The sequence below is a fragment of the Anguilla rostrata genome, chromosome 9, assembly GCF_018555375.3.
Source record: "Anguilla rostrata isolate EN2019 chromosome 9, ASM1855537v3, whole genome shotgun sequence".
Lineage (NCBI taxonomy): Eukaryota > Metazoa > Chordata > Actinopteri > Anguilliformes > Anguillidae > Anguilla > Anguilla rostrata.
Window position 1 is genome coordinate 16,261,560 of NC_057941.1, and position 20,626 is coordinate 16,282,185.

General features: G+C 47.8%; 1 protein-coding gene and 1 non-coding gene across 2 annotated transcripts in view; one reads left to right on the plus strand and one right to left on the minus strand.

Annotated features, from left to right (window-relative positions):
- The first annotated feature begins 137 nt into the window (after positions 1 to 137).
- Positions 138 to 210, plus strand: trnaf-gaa (transfer RNA phenylalanine (anticodon GAA)). Its single transcript has one exon. It is a non-coding gene; the product is annotated as a tRNA-Phe (tRNA).
- Positions 211 to 1,980: 1,770 nt separating this feature from the next.
- LOC135263040 (glypican-4-like) overlaps positions 1,981 to 20,626 on the minus strand; it is a 41,737-nt gene continuing 23,091 nt past the window's right edge. Inside the window, exons 3-9 of the mRNA XM_064350611.1 lie at positions 12,725 to 13,122; positions 10,651 to 10,816; positions 9,337 to 9,467; positions 8,441 to 8,587; positions 6,663 to 6,787; positions 6,095 to 6,267; positions 1,981 to 5,673 (exon numbers count right to left, since the gene is read on the minus strand). Of these exons, the coding sequence (XP_064206681.1) occupies positions 5,435 to 5,673; positions 6,095 to 6,267; positions 6,663 to 6,787; positions 8,441 to 8,587; positions 9,337 to 9,467; positions 10,651 to 10,816; positions 12,725 to 13,122 (1,379 nt within the window). The 3' untranslated portion in view covers positions 1,981 to 5,434. The remainder of the gene's footprint in view (positions 5,674 to 6,094; positions 6,268 to 6,662; positions 6,788 to 8,440; positions 8,588 to 9,336; positions 9,468 to 10,650; positions 10,817 to 12,724; positions 13,123 to 20,626) is intronic.

The following is a 20,626-nucleotide window of genomic DNA, read 5'->3' on the forward strand; positions in this document are numbered from 1 at the left end:
GCTTGCTAACATTAACGGAAAGGCTATACGCAAATAAGCGATATTTTTGAGTGGACTTCATTGTGATGATAAACATGCCATCCGCCAAGTTACGGATCATATCAACATTACAGGTATACGTTACATGTTTACGGCACGCCGAAATAGCTCAGTTGGGAGAGCGTTAGACTGAAGATCTAAAGGTCCCTGGTTCGATCCCGGGTTTCGGCATTTTGCTTTCTTTCTGTCTGATTTGTGAGGTCGTCTCCTATAGTTTCAGCCATTTGCTTTTACGGGAATTTACGGAAGTGGCAGCTGCCATGATCTGCTGCAAAAGCTGCAAAGTGTCCCCTGAGAATTAGCACCAATTGTCAATTATCAGGATCTCAGGTATCCTGTGATGAAAAAAGATGGATTACAGATGAATGACCACATCTGTTGACCAAGTGACTGTTAGATTTTATGGAAACTTACCTGTTCAATAATAAACATACATACAACATACAGTTGGGTATCAAACTCACTTATTATTTAAGAACATGACACAAACCAAATATAGGCTATAAAGCTTCCTTTAAGATTTTATTCACATAACTGAGTGCATTGAAATTAATGCTAGGAGAAATTTTGCGTAAAGAAAGCGCATTAATGAATTACATTAATCTTAACCATGGTTCACTGTTAAGGTTCTCTTAATATTAGTGCCAAAGGCTAAAAAAAAATCTTGTTTTATAAACAACTTAATACAGCAATAAATTTGCATACTAATGTATTTATATTTGTGTATACATTTAACTGTATAGCTGTACAGTTTGTATTTATATATTACCTATGTACAGCTTATCCAGATTTGAAAACTTATTTGAGATATATATTTCGTAAATCAACCTGGTATATGTGAATCGACTACAATTTGTAACTAGAGTGGTTCAATGTCCTTTTGGTCAGTAAATTTACCTTGAAATAATGACCTGCATCACAACCTAATGGCCAGAACTTTGCCCAGAAATTTCACCATGTATACAGACACAAGGAGGATGTGTTGCACAGTTATGATCATTTATCTGCCCCCGTGCTTCCATTTCCTTAGGTGCATGCATTCTCAGCTACAGGATGTCATTATTGATGACCTCATGAGCCAGCCACCCTTCATCCTGTGTATGATGACCATGTTGTGATATTTAACACCAGCAGAGTTCAAACGCTGTTAAATGAAAATGTCCATCTGCAATATATCCAGTTCAGTTCAGTAAACGGAGGTCGGAACGGACAAACAGAAATGGTAAAATAGGTGCTATCGCTAAAAATAGGTGACAATTCAGGCGTTTTATCAAGATTTTCAGGAGTAAAAAGGTGCAAGCTCTTATCAGCAGAGATGATGGCTAATCACAAATATCATTCACAGCAGCTTTTATGATGGTCAGGCTAATCATCTGCATACATAATCAGCCCATCTAGATAATATACAGCTCAGTAGATGTGAACAATGTCTGCTCTGAATCTATGCCCATGAATGAACAGTATAATTACACCAGCTGTCTGGAGGAGGGGGTGGGTCCTCAACTAGACAGCCTTTGGGGCAGATTGGAACATCGACTGCAAGCTGGTTTATCTGTTTATTTAGTACTGGCCATCATTTGTCAATGTTGAAATTGATAGGCCAGAGCTACAGACCATTCACTGACAGACTTAATTACCCTATGATAGATGGTGTGTATGGCAGGAGGCTGGGGCAGTTGCACACTAGAGACTACTTGTATCCTCAAAATCAAATTCAGAAAACAAGTATACATCATTTTAAAACATTTAGGATTTTCCTAATTTTCTCAGATATATCCGGCAGGGAGTTTGAGTTGTCAAAACAACTTTATTCAGACAATACTTTGTCAACTCTTTCTTCCCCATTTGCTTCAGTTAGAAAATCAATTTCCCAGTTGTAATAACATATACTTATTGTCATTGTGTGGTGTTCTGTGAGTGCATAAAAGAATGTCCAACAGACAAATTAAATACTTGTCTTTATTTTAACAAGACTAAGAATTTTTTTTCAATTTTCTTTTTACATTTTAGCATCTATCTTCTTTCCATCTCTCCACTTCAAACATGATTTGGTAAGGTTTTCAGTGATTTGTTAAGGCTTCTTTCAGAGATTCTAACATTACAAAATGGCTGCTCAGTATTTACACAGATTTATCCAGTTGTTTGAAAACCAGAGATGGCCAAAACCAGCCCTCATGTGCACCAGGAACATCAATCCAACTCAAGCCTCAGTTACTGGTTTAAAATCATTATTTGGATCTGAAATTAAGTCCCTTGTTATTCCAGGTATTTGTCACCTGCCATTTAATATCTAGAAAACCTCAAAGCGCCCAGCTTCGAGAGCTGGAGTGACCATCCCTAGCACTGAATGATTTTTTCCTGGCATGTGTGATGGAGATGGGAATATTACGCATGGTGAAGAAGTGGGGGCTGTTTCCCACCACGCCGTAATCCGTACACTGATCTGCGAACGATGCCCTGAAGACGCTCCCCCCCCAGCTCTGTTTCCTCAAGCACACACAAACGTTCATTTACAGTCATTCAGAAACGCTGGGGGCCGAACAAAAACATGGACACAGCAAAGGGCTGCGCAATTCAATTTCATTCCCACCCATTTCTTACACTTTAAGCTCACATCGGGACAACACTGTGTGGAATATCGAGCACAGCTTCCTTCTGTCTGGTGATTTGTCAGGTTCGTCACACACTCAGCGAATCCAGTTTTTCCTGTTTTTTTTCACGCTTGTGGTTACCAGTCCAGGGACTGGCCCAGCTTTCTAATAAGGAACTGCTAAGCGATTCTGACATCCACTCAATCTCAAGGCAGTGTCATCTCCCGGCTGAGTTTGAGGAAATCACCCCCAGCTTACCAACAGCTGTAACTGGTGACCCCTGGAAATGTACCTTCGATAGGGAGTTGGCCAGACCTGGCCAAGCACCCAGTTAAGTCAGTCTACGCCATCACCGTACAAATAGTCCTCGACATAAAATACAATCCATTTTACATTGTGTAATGTCATTTAAAAAACATAAAACATCAAGTTATTATAAAAACTAGTTAACTCTTCAAAGACCACTGAAATGCCTTTTTCCCCCATCTGCATCTGTGTATGTAAATATATATTTTATTTGTATCAATTCTGTATAGTTCAGATAGCTATGGAAGCAAATTTTGAGTGCGTACTTCTAAATGACTTTCCAAAAAAATTAACATGCCATTAAATAATTTACTGTACATAACCTATGACAATGTCTAATGTAAGGCAATTAATAGCATCTGGAGATGTCAACGGCTCGAGTTTGGTGCAGGAAAAAGAAAGACTTGTTAGTTTAAACTGAAATATTGATTCACCTGATTTTTCCGCTAACAATATTCGTCAAAGATCAAAAAAGCGAAAGAATTAAATAATAATAAAAAAACAACTATAGTCAACAATCACATTGGCCGTTGCACGCATACAGGACATTTGCAGGCACTTAACCACAGGATCAAGGTTACGGTTTTGAGCGGTCAAGACCTGTCTGTCCTCCCACCACTGTAGCAGCCAGTGTCCCTAAATTACAGGGTTACAACAACGAAACTTGGTTGCAAAGTTGGGTACACTGCTGCCATACAGGCACTCAAGTGACTGACCTGCTGAACTAAGAGGGATAAGAAAACAAAGATCGCCCTGGAAACGCTTGGAAATATGAGCACATACAAGCAGACTGTCGCAGTTGAGGTATACAGATGGAAGTTTTTGGGGTGCAAACAAACACAGACACTTCAGTCTTCCTTCTTGGAACTAGAGATAAAAATGAACTTAAGTACCATGTATGAAAGTAAAACTCCTTCCGCATATAAAAGATTTGTTTTCGACCACCCTCAATTCCGTTTGGGTGGCTTTTCTGAGCTGTAAAAAAACTCTCGCACGTTCACACGCAAAATCCACCCACCTCTGTCAGGTCAGCTGATGTCTTTAGTTACGCTATCAAATACTCTGAGGCTGAGCTGCTCTAGTGTGATAGGATGGGATGGACTGTGCAGAGTCTGCTACACCTCCTACTTTCTCGACCCTCTAGCTATTGGGTTTGTTCCTTAGGGGCTCATTTTGAGGGCTGGTTTGTCCCTCTTCAACACTTAACGTAGAGCGAGAAGTCCCAGGCATTTCTGATGGGCACGTTCCACATTGTAAATGTGCATGACGCTATCAGACCTTTCTCTCTAGAGTACTGCCCATCGGGCCAGCCCAAACACTTCCCATCTGCAGGAAGTTTAATCGAGTGAGGATCCAAAATTCAGCATACACACTTACGCACGCACTGCATGCACATACACACTTTACTTTCATTTCTCCCAATGTAAACCTTCCAAACTTAACCCAAACCATTACAATTGCCATCCCATCACCCTTTCCTTTCCCACTTGTATTAATCTGATCATCCCCCCACCCCACCCAACCCCACTCTCCACCAAAAGCTTCCATCTATCAGAGGCAGAGAGTCACCTTTCTTTCATTTATGGCTGCTTTGCATAACCTTTACCCTAACCACCTGACATCCCCAAGCCACACCCAATTGTTTTTCCACTGAACAAAGATCCCTTATGCCCTCCTGATGTTCAACCCCAGAATCTGTATTTCCACCCCCTTTGGGATGCACACGTACACCTGTGCACACACACACAAACACACTCTGTTGTGCATTTCTGAGCTGGCTCATGATAAACAAGGCCCTATCCATTATGTGTGTATATATATAATTTTCAGTCTGAATTTGTTTTCTATCCAGAGCACTTTCTCTTTCTTATATGAGCAGAGAATTCCAGGCCCAAAGTCAGATTAAATGATCAAAGCAATATCCTCATGCACACAAATCCATGATAATCAAACAGGGTTAAAACAAAATTAAGAGGTGCTGCCGCCCCAATGAAATACACTAATTCCTCCTATCTGAAAACTTCTAAAATTGGAGATTGGTTTACACTACACTGAAATGTCAGGAGATACATTGTGGTTAAGAAACGGAATGCATACGCTATCTCACACTCTCTCTCACTCACTCACACACACACACGCACGCACGCAAACACACAATGACCGTGTGCATCTTAAGAAAATAAGACAAAGGCACACTGAATTAAAACGGACGCTGTCAATCACATGGGGGAAACCAATTAAAAAAAGGCTGCAAGACGACGACTTAAAACGTAATGGAATTCGGATCCCATTGGTGAACAATGTCCATTCACAAGAAGAAAAAAAAAAAAACACTAGAAGGGCGAAATGAATAAAAGGTGAACAGCTCAAAATTCATCCCCAGCTGGCAGACAAAGGTCCTGAAGGCAGTCAAAATGTCCTCTGACAGTGTCCTCTTCCTCTCCCTCTCTCTCTCTCTCTCTCTCTCGCACTCTCCCTCCATCTCTCTCGCGGTCCGTCTATCTCCAGAGGGGTAAGAGCAGAGCCAGGGCGAGCCCCGCCAGCGCCAGGGCGCCGCTGCCCCGGCTGGCCGGCCCGGCGCCGCTGCGGTCGCCCTCGTCGGTCTTCACCTCGTTCACGCGCGGCGGCGCCCTGGGCTGGTGGGGGCTGCGCGTGGAGATGTAAATGTCCAGGTTGTCCTCGCAGGAGGGCGAGTCGCACCCGCTGCCGCTCTCCTCTCCGCTGCCCTCGTCCTCGTCTGGAGGCGGAGACATCGGTCAATCAACCAAACAGCCAATCAAGCAATCCAGTCAATTAACCAATCAAATCAATCAATTAACCGACCAATCAACCAATCAGTCAACCAATCAACCAATCAGTCAATCAATCCACCAATCAACCAATCCATCAATTCCAGGACTGCGGTTTCATATGTCATCAGTTGAAATGTTGGTTTTTCAGGGGGGCCATGTGGGGTGCCTGTGTCTGTTTTTAGCAGCATCTACACATTCACAACCTTAGCGACAACAGTTCTCATGTCATGCAAATAAAGCACACTTGAATTTGAATTAGAGGGGGAGAGTGCGATAAATAAGCGGACACGTTTCCGACTGCAAACAGGAGTGTGAAAGGGTGGACTGGGGCGCCGCCCGCCATGTTCAGCCCTGCCCTCTTCTCACCCGTCTCAACGGTGATGTCGTTGCCACTGTGCGCTGCCTTCAGTCGGTTGGTCATCTCCTTCAGTACCGCGATCTGACGGCGAATCATCACGTCCGGCTTCGAAACGTCGACTTCCACGTCGGGATTCGACACCTGATTGGCCAAGCCGCTGCCCATGACGACAGACTCATACCTGAGGAAAATCAGGAGCAAGCACTCAGAAGGGCGCTCGATCACTTCATAGATACATTTTACACAATGTTACTAAAACGAAAAAAAACCTATTAAAAGCTATTTAGCTAGTTAACATTTTATAGAGGTTAGAAGAATACACCTAGGTTTTTTTTAAAAAGCCAGCACTTGCAAAATGATCAATTCTTAGTAAATAATTTAATAACAACAATAGTTATTTTTAACATACAGAAGTCTCCAGAGTACACGCCTGAATCCTCACACTCTGAGAAGGGCATAAAGTCAAAGTGCATATGGTCAGTGTTTAGTCGGCGTTTATTAGGGCATATGGCCAGTGTCTGCTCGAACTGGAACTTGGTGCTGAACACCCGCCCCGCACAATGCGTTTGTCCTCACCTGCTCTTGGCAGTGCCGTTCCAGCACTCGTCTCCCGGCTCCACCCTGTCCTCCTTGCACACATTCTCCGGCAGGGTGGACCAAAACTTCTTCGCCTGCTTCAGTTTCTTCTTCACATCCGTTAGCTGCAGGCCCAAAAAGGGAGTAGGGGGGGACCGGGAGAAAAGAAGGAACAGGGTGGGAAATAGATTAATAACTGCACGCTAATTTTTGCCGACTTCCAGTCATTTTGAGCTCTTGAAACAAAGGGTTATCAAAATAATTCTGTCACTTTAAAATGCCATAGCTGATCATTTCCTTGTTTGAGAGCAATTCCTACATAACAGCACCCCCTGGTGGACTGCTCTGTAAAACAAGGTGATGGGGAAGTCAGGATTAACACCCTTATTGAATGTCTAGCACCCTGAATACCAAACACAAGTGTTCAGTATTTAACAGTTATAGCACTTCATTTAGTCAACGTGTGAAATAAATGTATTTTATTTGTTAATTATTAAAGATATCAATTAAATTGCCTGTTGGATCAACCTTTATGAATATGTACAACAGAACCAGAATAGAATTAAAAGATTTATTAAGTTATAAGAAATATAAAATGGTTAAACTACCTTAAAAAAAAAACAATGAATGTTACAGTTACATTCATAAAAGAAATTAATGAAAAAAGATACCAAACCACAGCTCTTCACCCCAAAGCTAATCCCAAGAATGTGCCAAGACCAAAATTCAAAAACCAACCGACAGCAGAATATTCCAAAAAAACCAGGAATGAAATATAGAACGGCAGACCTAGATGCAGGACTCACATGCCGACTTACAATTTACTCCCCTAAACTAAATGAAAGGCACACATTTTATCTTGCAGAACGACAGAGGACACCTCTTCTTCTAGCCTGCGCATACTTAATGATCAGGGGGAATCCAAGTAGTACTGATTTTATATCTTATTGCTTCAGGCCAATCTACAATACAACACAGCCTTTTAAAGTTAACCCTCTCTCTTAGTGAGCATTATGGTAACATTAAATATGAATGATTTTCAGATCTTTTTGGGAAGGACCACACTGGCTATTATGGAAATGATTGTGAGCTACAAGGCGGAGAGACCAGATCAGACAATAATTAAACCAAGTTACAAAGCCAGCAGTGACACCCTGACTTACGCTTTCTTCTGGTATGGACAGACCCAGAATAGTGCCTGTAGGTGTATTAACCAATTTTTTAAGGTACAGAATACTATGAGTATGTGGAATGCCAGTGTGAGGTTTCCCAGGCCACCCCTGTTGACACACACACACACACACACACACTGCACATGGCTACCCCACCCCCGCCCCTCAGTTCCTGCTCTTTGTGTCTTATCTCTAGGCCTGCCTGTGCCAAGCCTTTTGAAGTTTCACAGGGCCCAGAACAGGCCAAATGGTGAATTACATGGCCGACAATTGGATGTGCAAAAATTTTGAAGTACCATAGATATTTTACTTGTACGTGTCACTAATTCAGACACAATGTCTAACAATTTAAGACGGATGTAAGCTAAAAAAAATTGCTATTAGCAATAGTACACCTGGTCCATTCATTTGGTACTCCGTGTTAAAGAGACTGAACTGGATAATGGTCATGATGTCTGTCAGGGGTGTACACTTGCTTGCATGCTTAACTGCGACGTATGCCGGGGTCTTCTCCAGTAAAACGAACCCGCTTTGAAAACTAGACGTAGACTTATGTTATAACGGAGTCATAAGCCAGAGGAGGCTGTCCTTGCGGTGTTCTCTTACCAGCCTGTCGAGACTGGTTCCGGCTGCAGTGGTGGGCAAGGCATCAGGGGTGTAGGGTCTGAAGCGGCCAGGGAAGCTTTGATCTTTGATGGACCGGCTGGACCGGACGACCGTGGCCAGCTTGGGCTGCCCACAGCCTTGAAACACCTGGGAGAGGAGGTCAGATGTGCTGGGGTCAGAAAGCAGACACGGGATGCTTACCTTGTGAGGTCTTTACTCTCCCCCTGATTGCATAAACACACACACACACACACACACACACAAGCATGCACAAATGCACACAGGCAGGCATACACAAGAAAGCTGCATGCTTGAAACTGTGGAATGCATCAGGCTCGTAGCCCACTGGCCAATGTTGAGAGGCCAGTGTTCACACACAGTTACAGAGCCCTTCACCCCTCCCTGCGCCCAGTTTAGAGCCCTGCCAGACCACTCAGCCATTCAGGGACACAGACAGGAGCGGGTGCTCCGCAGAATTCCAGAACCAGAGAGGTCAAAGGTCAGGATAAGCTGCTGCATTCATGATATATTACTGGGCGTATAACTCGCAAACATGCAAGCATGCGTTCGCACAGCTACTAAGTAAGTGGGTCCAAGTGTGCCTCTTTGCTGCATGCAATTGAGCAACTCCCTGCGGCCATCTTGGCTCCGGTTGCAAGTGTGGCCATGATTGGAGGCAAGAACCATTTTTTATTTTTGCTAGTTTATGAATGACTGTGAACCCCATCTGGCACTGTGACCTAAGCATTCACAATCTCAGAGCGTGAACGGTCTTGTGTATGTGCGCGCTCATACAATTAAAAACTACATTTAAGCACGAAGCGGCCGCAGAGAGAGATTAAAAATACACCCTATGAAGTTTAGCGCATTCATTAGGCACACAGACGCACACTCACCTTCTGCGAGACCTGCATGCTGTTCTCCTGCATGTTCATGATGGCATCAGAGATCTTCACATCGATGGGGTCCATCACAGACTCGAAATTAAACGGGCCCTCCAACCTCTCTGCCAGACTCAACATGGCCTCTGAGAGAGAGAGGGGGGAAATTCAAAGAAAAAGGAGAGAGAAACAGATGGGAAAGAAAAGGGAGAGGAAAGGGTTTTACTGCAAGGTTCTCAGACGCTTCTCTAACATCTGTTAAGAAGCAGGTACGTTTAGTGTGCAAGACCACCCCCAGCCCCCCCCCAGGTTTAAACTCCACAAACAAACATGCCTCGCGTTCACAAGCCTGGCCCCCCACGGTCAGGAATGCGCACTGGTCAAACTCAATTGGGTTAGTTTAAACTGACCCCCTAATCATCCGCATCTTCTTTGTTCCAAATAATGCCTTCCCTCTGCGGCGGCGGCGGCGTGCGGCTAAGCGTTCTGGCGCGTAACGGCTGCCTAACCCCTCGCTAAAACGCTTCCAGCGATTCCCGGAAAATAACGGAGCCACGAAAAAAAAAAACATTTGTTTTTCCCCCCCGCTACCCCTTGTACGCCACAAGGGGGCGCGCCGAGTCAGCGCTACGCTGTCGCGGCTGCGCTGCGCGCCAGGCCTGTAAAACAGCCAGGGGTTTTAACAAGGCGCACCAATTAAAGTGCTACAAAGAGCCCCTGCGGAGAAGCCACAGAGAGACCCAAACTGCGCACAGAGGAGCGTCCCTTTCCCTGTTGGTCCTCCCTCCCTCCCTCCCTCCCTCCCTCCCTCCCTCCCTCAGACCGGCCCGTCAGGACGGCCCCGTGGCAGAGCAGACGTCCCCCCCGACTCCCAGGGATCCTTTCACTTCTGGTGACATCTGCATTTTGTCTCTCTGCACTAAATCCCCCAGAACAAGGGGGGGCCTTCGCACCCTAATCCAGCAGGCCCCAGAGCGTGGGCTGCCGTTCGCGGCAGACAAACCCTTCATGCCGTTATTCCAAGAGAAGCCTTAATTAGAGCGACCGCAGTGACCAGGAATTTTAAGACCGCGAGTGAACGTGGCACTAAACAGTCGCAGAACATGCCCCGCGTTACGGTCCTGCGGGGAGCAGAGCGCCTTTCCTTACATCCGGGCGGCCGTTTCCTGTTTGCAGGTCTGCAGTTTAACGTTCTGGAAAGTATTCCGGTCTGTTAGAATTCTCCGCAATATAACAACATCTGCTCCTGGAAAACAGGCCGCTCCGCCGCCCCGCCCCACCCCGCCCCTTCCTCCGTCGCCTCGTGGCTCCCCCCCCGCTTCCTCTCACCCAGGAAGTTGTTCCACTCCGAGTCCAGGTCGGCCTGGTTGGCCAGGCAGCCGCGCAGCACGTTCAGGCAGTAGTTCTTGCAGGGCTTCAGGGCCACCTGGCCCGAGCAGTAGGGGCAGTAGAGCATCTTCATGGCGGCCCGCTCGCAGGCCGGAGAGTCTCTCACCTGCGGGAGACGGACTCGTTAGCGCTGTGATTGGCCGATTCTGGAACCGCATTCTGCACTGACACAGACTGAAACTGACTGTATACCAGAAAATGTACTCTGCCCTCCCAAGAGACATCACAGGCAACGCTGGTGCTCTGAAATTCTGTACTCGTCAGGCTTTCCTGAGAACTCACTGTGTACTTTCCAAAGTACTTCTAGAATAACAACGGGTTTAAATATTTATTACTACTTGTGAAACCTTGCAATGCAAATGAAGGTTCCGTTTCATACGGCTGCACTTCACGCGCTGACAGTGGCACGTATCGGGTTTTTCAGACACGTACGGAGCTGTAAAAACAGTGGAGACCCTGACCTCTGACCCTCAGATGAAAAAAGACACAGGTCTACGGGCAGGTCAACAAGGAGAGGGAGCAGCCATTTTGTTCTCAAAATGACTACCCTGTAGGAATTCCCGCACCTGGTTAAACAAGAGAGAAGCAACCAGGGAGAGGCCGGGGGTGTGCGTATTTATCATTACAGCTGTTCGCTTCACAGGCAACGTAGACAGTGAATCAGCACTTCAGCGCATGAGCAAAGCCTAAATGAGTCCAGAGTGTTCTTGGTTCAAGGTTCAGGCCGATGGGTTCGGTTGCCTTGTGAGTCAGATAACATGACTGAGAAGCCCGGCTACCAAAAACACACTCTGTCCCACGGTACAGACGCGTCTTTGAGCACGTCCCTGGTTATTTCACTTCAGACGGGCGGATTATACATTTTTAAAAGTGTGGGTGTCGGGTGCCTGTGCACTTAAACTGCACTGCACATTAAGAACAAACTGCTGTCCCCCATATTTTACAGACACTGAGGTGTGTACATTGACAGCTCATTGGCACTCATTTGATTGCAATTCTGTCCTAGTGGTGTCTGCTCTAATGTGCTTTGTTGTGAGTTATTTTGACCAAACGTGTACACAAAATAATTTAATTGTATTGCTATCGTTACTGCGTGTCATTAATTAACTATACAAGAAAGCCCTGTTAATCGCAGCTTGGCAGCAAGAACATGCTAAAACTGACGCTAAAACTGAACATGCTAAAAAAACAGAAGTAGCTAATATATTCATATTAATTTAGCAAAACCCACAGTATAACCTTCCCCTTCTGATCAAACCATTGGTTGGGTTTAAAAATTTTTTTTTGACATGCATCAGCTTTGACCCAGTTTTGTTTTATAGTTTCTTTACTTTTGATAGCAATAACGAGGTCTTCTGATAACTTTATTCACTTCTAGCTGAAAAAAAAAACGGTGGCCTCCACTTTCCCCATTGTGTTAAAGAACTACACTGCATCGGCTGGTCCCTGAGGCCTGGCGCCTCTCCTTGGCAGAGGAGCATAAGGAAAGTGAGGAGCCAGGCGTAAAGGGCCGAATTAGCCTCCCCAACAGCCCCAATCAGCCCTGCAAAAGAGCAGAGTGGAAATGATAGCCCTCGCTCCAGGAGCACTGAACCTGACCCGCAGCAAGCCCGCCCAATCCTCCGCTTCTCTCTGCGGCGCACTTCTGTCCTTATTCTGTATTTATTGTTTTTTACTTCTGGCTTGAACTGAAGTCGAAGACTCCCCTCGTTAAATTACATTGAAATTAATTTTCTATAAAAAAAACATCACATCCATAATCCACATAAACCGGTTGTTGGAGTGGTACATATATAAATACATACACATTTAGATGCTGTGTGAAGCCAACAGCTAACAGATTCTCAGAGAACATACATTTCCCCCGAAACCTCTAACACCCCCTTATATTCATATTCTGTTCTCTGTCAGTGATAAAGGGACTAAGGGACAACCCCCCTCTCTCTCTCTCTCTCGCCTCTCTCCTTCAACTCTCTACTCCTCTCTCTCCTCCGAGTCGCCCCCCCCCCCTCACCGTGGAGACCTTGTCCAGCACCTCGGGGAGGAGCCCCAGGCCGCGGGTGAAGGTGCGCGCGGCCACGAAGGCGCGGGTCAGCTGGAGGCGGAGCTTGCGCGGCACGTCGCCGAAGGGCCGGAGCTCCTCGGTGTGGCGGCTGACGCAGTCCATGTAGGCCTCGGGGAAGTCGTACTGCACGTTGACCAGCTTGAACATGCGCTCCAGCAGCTCGGCCCAGAAGTCGGCCAGCATGGCGTCCAGGCTGACGGCGGCGCCGCCCGCCGCGTAGTAGCGCCGCAGCTCGCGGAAGAAGTGCTGGAAGAGCTCGGCGTTCTTCATGTACATCATGCCGTAGGTGCGCACGAACATGTCGTGCAGCGAGCGCTCCGCGTTCTCCAGCAGCTCGCGGAAGAACTCTGCAGGAGGGGGAGAAAGAGGGCTGTTAGCGATTCCTCTGGGGCGACATGGCTCAGGAGGTAAGACCGATCTGTCTGGCAGTCGGAGGGTCGCCGGTTCAAACCCCGCCCTGGGCGTGTCGAAGTGTCCTTGAGCAAGACGCCTAACCCCTAACCCCTAAATGCTCTGGCGAATGAGAGGCATCAATTGTAAAGCGCTTTGGATAAAAGCGCTATATCAATGCAGTCCATTTACCATTTACCCTTGTATCTCACTAAATAACAACTGGCAAGGGAAAATATGCTACTTTTATGGAAGCATCTGTATTAGTTATGTTTCTTCTCTCATTTATTCATATTTTTCCTTCAATTTGTCACCTGTTTGTATATAATATACTCCTTATTTTAATTATTTTTTATTTTATTTTAAATATTAAATGTATTGGAGCTTCATTTTAAATGAATTGTGGATTTAAACACACACACACACACACGTTTGTATTGCTATACTTGTGAGGACTTTCCATTGACTTACATTCATTCCGTAACCTCTAACCCTAACCCTAACCCAAACAACTACATGCCTAACTTTAACCCTAACCTTAACCTAATTGTAACCCTAACCCTAAGTCCTAACCCTAAAACAGCCTCTTGAACTTGTGGGGACCAGCAAAAGTTCCCCACCTTGCGTAATTTTTCTCATCTTTCTATCATTTACCTCTGCGCTTCGACCCGGCGAATATACAGGTTTGGGTTCCATTCGGTTTCTTAGCTATTGTTTAAGCAAACACTGTACCCTGCGCGCTGTACGTGAATTTGGAAAAGGCTCGAGCTTAAGAGGCGGGGAACCCGAGCGCGAAAGAAACGACTTGGGACGGCGGTCGACACATTCTTCGGCGTGGGAGTGAACCTCGGCTCGGCCCCGCGCCGCACGCACAGAGAAGAATGCGAGTTTGGATGGAGATCTGTCGGAGCGAACGCGTCGCAATGCTGAACGCATTAAACGTGGAGCAATGCGAAACGCGATAGTTTCAAGCGCGAGGGTTCTCAAACGCCGCAGCCGGGAATGAAAACCAGCGGACGCCGGGAGGTTCGAACGGCACGCTCGCGCCGTTTTAAACGCGTCCCGATTCGTGCGCGCGCCGAACAGACGGACGGGGGAGACCGAGAGAACGCAAAGTATGCTGCAGACAAAGGTTTCCTTTGTCGGGAGGGAATATGTTTAACATAACAACATGCGCTACACGTGAATTCTTTGGCAGTACAGGTAGAAACTTGTCACTTTGAGGCGAGAGAGAGATGGAGATTTATGTTTTTCTTCATCGCGCTGCCCGTGTGCGTTAAGCGCAGTGGAAAGACCGCGATGCCGCTGCCAACGAGGCTCGAAGCAGAACTGGAACGCGGGCAGTAACGCATTAAACAGATTTCCGAACACGCGTGTTCCAGTTAAACGGCGAAACTCCCCTAAAACGTGTAATTTGTACATAAGTTTTGAGGATACGGGTTGGAAAAAAGTAAGAACACGGGCTATGAAAGGGGGGAAAAGAGGAGGAGGAGGAGGAGGAGGAAGAAGAGAGGCGCCCCTTGTTCTTATTTAGACTGTGGGAGCAGCTGAGCCTGCTCTTCAGTCCAGATTGGCGTTAAGAAGTAATGACTACCAACAGACTGGCTCAGGCCCACCGCCATCAATGGCATTTTTCTGTCACATTCCATTCTCCTTTCTCTCCCTCCCAGCCTCTCTCTGTCTGTCCTTCAGTGACATTTTCAATAGGATTACTGAATAATGCAGTCCCCCCCCCCCCCCTAAAAAATGACCTGTACCCCCCTTCAGCCCCCCCCCCCCCCAAACCCCCTTTCCCCATCACTCCCTCTCCCTCTCATTCCCCCTTTCAGATCATCAGTTCCTTCAGAGGGAACAATGACCTACTTCATCCTGAGGAATGCTACCCACCAACCACCCACCCCCACCCCCCCCAATACCCCCCCAACTCCCCCTTACAGACCCTAACCCCCCAACCGTCCCCCACCTCTCACTTCCATAATCTGTACAAAATGAGAATACCTCTCTCTCCCCCTCTCCCTCTCCCTCTCTCTCCCCCTCTCTCTCTCACAGTCGCCCAGTCAGACAGGAGGCAGAACCTTTACAGACAAAAACGCGAGCGGCATTCCCGCCTGCGAACTCCAGCTTTCCGTAGACGTTCCCGTTTCCCATTTCCGCGCGGAACATGCTCACACTGTGAGAATCATTCCCGGCCTCTCGCCTCCCCGCCCCCTTCAGGGGATCGAGCGCCCCCCGAAAAAACCGCGGGCGCTACCTCTCGCTCGGCGACGGGACGCTCGGCGCGCACTCCCCCCGACCGAATTAGTCGCCCCGAGGGTGGCGGAATATTCCATCAATCAAACGGAGCGCGGACAAAAGGACGGGGGCACTGCGAGCCGCAGTCGTTACCGTTAGACAATGGCGACGGTTAACAAATCTGCGCGCGCCGTAATTAGTGGCGCACATCGGCATTCAGACGCGAGCGCGCATTCTTTCGCGGTAAGCTGCCACGCAGGCCCTGACAAAGTCTGTCACTTCCACTTCAGACAGACACACACAAGGCCAAGAAAAGAGGGAGGAGGAGGAGGGGGGGTCTTCTGGTGGGTTAAGTTTTTTTTTTTTTGTTTTTTTTACTTCACCCCCCCTACTGTGTTACCAAGGGTACCGGAAACACTGTGGCCTCTCCTTTTACCTCCGAGCCCCCTGCCCTCGCTCGCAGGCTGGGGAGAGGGCACCAAGCAGCACGGCCCATAGAGAGAGATTAAAACAAAAGACTTCTGCAGACCCCCGCCACCACTAACCCCCCCAGCCCACACCCCCCCCACCCCTAACCCCCCCAGACCCCCACCACCACTAACCCCCCCAGCCCACACCCCCCCCCACCCCTCCCCTCCCTGTCAGAATAGCCCCGCTGCCACAAGTTTAAAGTCAGCGCTTGCAGAGGAGGGAGGCGGTGGTGGGGGGGTGGTTGGGGGGGGGGCGCAGGGCTAAATCCCCCCACAGGGTAGCTGGTCTCGGTCAGCCCCCATCCTCAGCAGAGCATGTAGCCCCAGCAGCATCCAGAGACCCTCACCGTCAGCTCCGCACCAACTCCTTCAGCTCACCGAGCCGCGCTACGCTAGCAAAACACTTCCCCGCACCGAGCCGCGCTACGCTAGCAAAACACTTCCCCGCACCGAGCCTCGCTATGCTAGCAAAACACTTCCCCGCACCGAGCCGCGCTACGCTAGCAAAACACTTCCCCGCACCGAGCCGCACTACGCTAGCAAAACACTTCCCCGCACCGAGCCTAGCTATGCTAGCAAAACACTTCCCCGCACCGAGCCGCGCTATGCTAGCAAAACACTTCCCCGCACGCTTTCACCGCCGAGACAAGACCGCACCGTCTTTCCCACTGCGCCCCGAGCATGCGCACGCAGCTAGCAGCACGCACAACACAGGGCACCATTTACATGCGGCCTTCTGTCTGACATTTAGTGAAAGATGGATCATACAATCAGTGCAAAGCTAGTCTCGCTCAAATTCTCTCACAGTCTGAGCGGCTACGTTTGCTTACAAAGGTACACCCTTCTGGGTCAGCAGCATTTGCGCCGTTGAGCAGCAACGGTCACAGCGACAGTCTTAAAAACATTCACAAAGCGCAGTCTGAACAGTGCCAAAAAAAGAAAGGAAAAAAAGTGCGTGATGAATGAGTAATGGGAGCAGGTTATTGGTGGCGGCGTTTGAGAATGTCCACACGTGGGCCCGGCTGCAGAGCCCCAGCGCCGCGCGGCGTCTGCGCCACACCTGGACAGGAAGATGGAATCCGCTGGGGACACGGCACCACGTCCAGCGCAGAGTCCCACCTCTCATACGGCGTGGAGGCGGGTGGCGGGGGCCTCCCGAGGGACACGACTGTCCAATCAAAACCGAGGAGTTGATAAAGGGGAAAGTGACAGCTACAGAAAAGGGAAAGCGCACTGGGGGACTGTGAGCGGTAAGGTCGCAGCTGCTAATAAACTGAGCGGTGGGACTGCTGCGCTCCAGCCATGCACGGGAAACATCGGGCTTGCGCCAGGCCCTCGCTCGGTTGTTAAAGCGCTCCCCCCGCCGCCCCCCCGCCCCCGCCCGCGCGCGGTTTCCAGGAGTCAGCCGGTTCGCGGGCGGGCGGGCTCCTCCCGTACGCTTTCCCATAAAAGTGGCTGCTGCCGGGTAGCGTGCGCAGAGAATGTGTGTGAAAGGTTAGCCGGGGAGCGGGAGAATGCCGCGTTTCTGCAGGGGGATGAGAAAGCTCCGGGCAGCTGGCCGGGCTGTCACGCTCTGGCCCGGGAGCCGCCAGCGCCGCGGAGCCGGCAGGGGAATCCCACCCCACGCGCCCCTTCCCCACCCCCCCCCACCCTCTCCTCCACCCACCCTCTTCTCCGCTCGTCCCTCCGAAGGAGCGTCAAATCTCCCCGCCTCTCCGTCCCGTGTCCCCCTCTTACCCGGGCCCGTCCGATCGGATCGCAGTCAGGCGGGGGCTCTCTTCCCTCCGCTCTCGGCCGCGCCGGCAGGAGGGTGACGCCCGAGACGGGCCGTGGGGAAAGCCGAGCGGAGCCGCGCGCTCCCAAAACTCCCCGCTAACCCCCGTCCCGCCCCAGACCGCGATCGGCTCCCCATCTGCATCTGTTCACGCCCGCTTCATCTTATCCTCCAGACCCCGCCGCTGCAGTCGCTGGCACAGCAAACGCTGGAAAAATGCATTTAATGAAAAAACTTTCTTTTTTTTTTTTTTAACTGAAAAGGCATTTATTTTTCCAGTGGCAGAACGCAGACATACGATCGCTCGGTCAACGTTTAGGAGATAAGCGCACGGATACCAGCGTTCACCCCCGTGCCGCTGACTCACGCTCCAATTATTCTCCTTTAATCAAGTTTGCGGTGCCACCGGTGGTTTGCCCGATGCGAAGCGCGGTTTGATAATCTAATTAAACGCAGCCCACGCTGAATTTAGAGCCCCGGGGACCATTTCATTTTTAATGGATGGGGAAATCACCCGGGACCATACAGTTCATGCTAAAAAAGAGACGCGGACAAAGAACTTCACATCTTGAAACGTAATAAAGAAATAAATATTTTTGAATACATATATATTCTTGGGAAAAAAAACACTAACATGCCAGGTACCGACAACCTGACATAATTAATACATGTAAGAATAAATGGCACTGTAATGCTGTTGCTAAGTGTATGAAGCCTTATATCAACGTCTCCTAAAAAAGGGTGTTGTCTGGCCCCCTTTCCAACACCTCCAGGGGTCTATATAACGCATGGCTGCTGTGTAGAATATCACTACTTGAGAACTGCAATGATGACAGCATTACCACTGATGCATAAACCAGCCCAGATCAGTCTCTTATCCACAGGTGTAAAACGTAATTTATGAAACGCATAAAATGTATCTTCCAAAGTAATCTTAAAAGCGGAAAATCTTTTGCCCCGACCCCCAGGTTGGGAACCGCCGTGTTATAATGTCAATCACACAAACGGCTCATTCAAACTAAGTTTCTCCGTCCGGTTATAAGGAAGTGATGGTGAAGCTCCTCCACCCATCGGCCGTCAGGGAAAAGAGGGGAAACTGGGACACAGGAGAGCGGCCGCACACAGACAGGAAGGAAATAACGTCCAGAAATGGTGAAAAGGGTGAAAACCCATCAGTGATGAAATGAGTGAAATCTGGAGGAGTGCCTGGGAGTGAAAACCCTGCCTGTGTATGCACACATTTCACTGTGCTAGGCACGCATGCATGTACACACACACATAAACTGTAAAGGGTCACATCTTAATCTCACCCTCTCTCTCTCACACACAACACACACAAATAACAATAAACCCATGATGAGCCATCTAAAATAGACTTGGCTGTGTAATTTAATCGTTATCATATGGTGCGATCTAGTGAAATAACTTGGGACTAACGTCCTGCATTTCAAACATTTACATGCTAACATGATTGTTGTGGAGCAATAAATCCAAAAATAACTGTTGGTTCTCCTCCTGTCACTACCGATCACCACTTGTCCAAAAATTTACATGGTTTAGTGTGCATTTTTTGTTAACTGAAAGGAATTTTTAAACGATCTTTCCAGTTCAAGTAGTGTTTGGTTTGCACCACCTCTAGTCAGTACAATACACGCCACGTTTGTTCAAATAAGAGTTTTACATGGCGTTAGTTTTGCTGCATTTAATAATTGTTTAACTGAAAAGGATATATTTTAAAGATTTGTTCCAGTTTCACATGTGTTTAGTCATCATGACTAATCGCTCTCCTCTGGCAAGAACGAACGCTGCAGGACGTGGCGTATTTGAATACTGAACTGTTGAATACATACAGTATCCAATTAAAATAACAATAGAAATATCAATAATGAATGATAATTTTGTCCACATTTATAGATTCCTCAAAATTTCTTATGGTCCCAGCCCTACACAGCTGTAATCTCACAAACGAGTCTGCCGTGTGTGTGTGTGAGTGTGTGTGTAAGAGTGTGTGTGCGTGTGTCTGTGTGAATGTGTGTGTGTGGGTGTGCGCACAGGAGCAATCATGATGACAGAATAAGGCCCCCAATTTGGCATGGTAACAGCCTTAAACTGTAACGGGACACCGACTCTAGGCCCATGGACTGTCACCCCTTGGCCTCTCAGAGTGCCTCACTGAAATGTACAGCTGTCAGCGAGAACACCGCCATCCTAAAATCAGCCACTTCAAGTCATTAGGAACTGCACCTTCTTTGCTCAATTTTTCCGAGATTTAAAGTTTAATTTTCTTTAAAAGTAAACATAGGCAGTGAGTGAAACAATGGCAATGGCCACCTGAACATCCAGAATGGTCCTAGTGGCTCTGTAATAGTGTGGGATACATTTTCCCAGCATACTTTGGGTGCATGCATACCATTAGGTTGATGTCAACGATTGCTTAATGGTACAGAGTGGTCATCTTCACCACATGTTAATGCATTTCTCTCCTACACAGTCATGTCTTTCAAGATGTCCCTGTCTACAGAGCACAAGAAACTGTCCACTGAACAGCGCTTTGTGAACATGCTTTTTTTTTTTTTTTGAAGAATGGCAATCATATTATCCATATGTTATGGTGTTCCAAGTCACCAGATCTGAACCCAAGCCAGCATTTAAGAGGTTTTGGAATGATGCCGCAGCATTTTCCATTTCCAAACCGGCTAAGCGCGAGTTGATCGATTTTTTAACGACCACGCGGGGTGGCCCAAAACCACCACTGAAGTGAGTTCACACGGGCGTTTCCATTCTCGGTGCAGTAAGCGGACGTGCACAATTAAAAGAAACCGAAATCAAAGAAAATGAAAAATGGCTGAAGTGAAAGGCTGGACAGGTTTCATTACTCTACAGGCACACTTTCAAGACTGACGGTAGATTTATGCCCCTAGTACAAAGCCAAAAGCTTGGACTGCGAATAGGCTTGAGCCTCTTGAGTGTGTGTGTGTGTGTGTG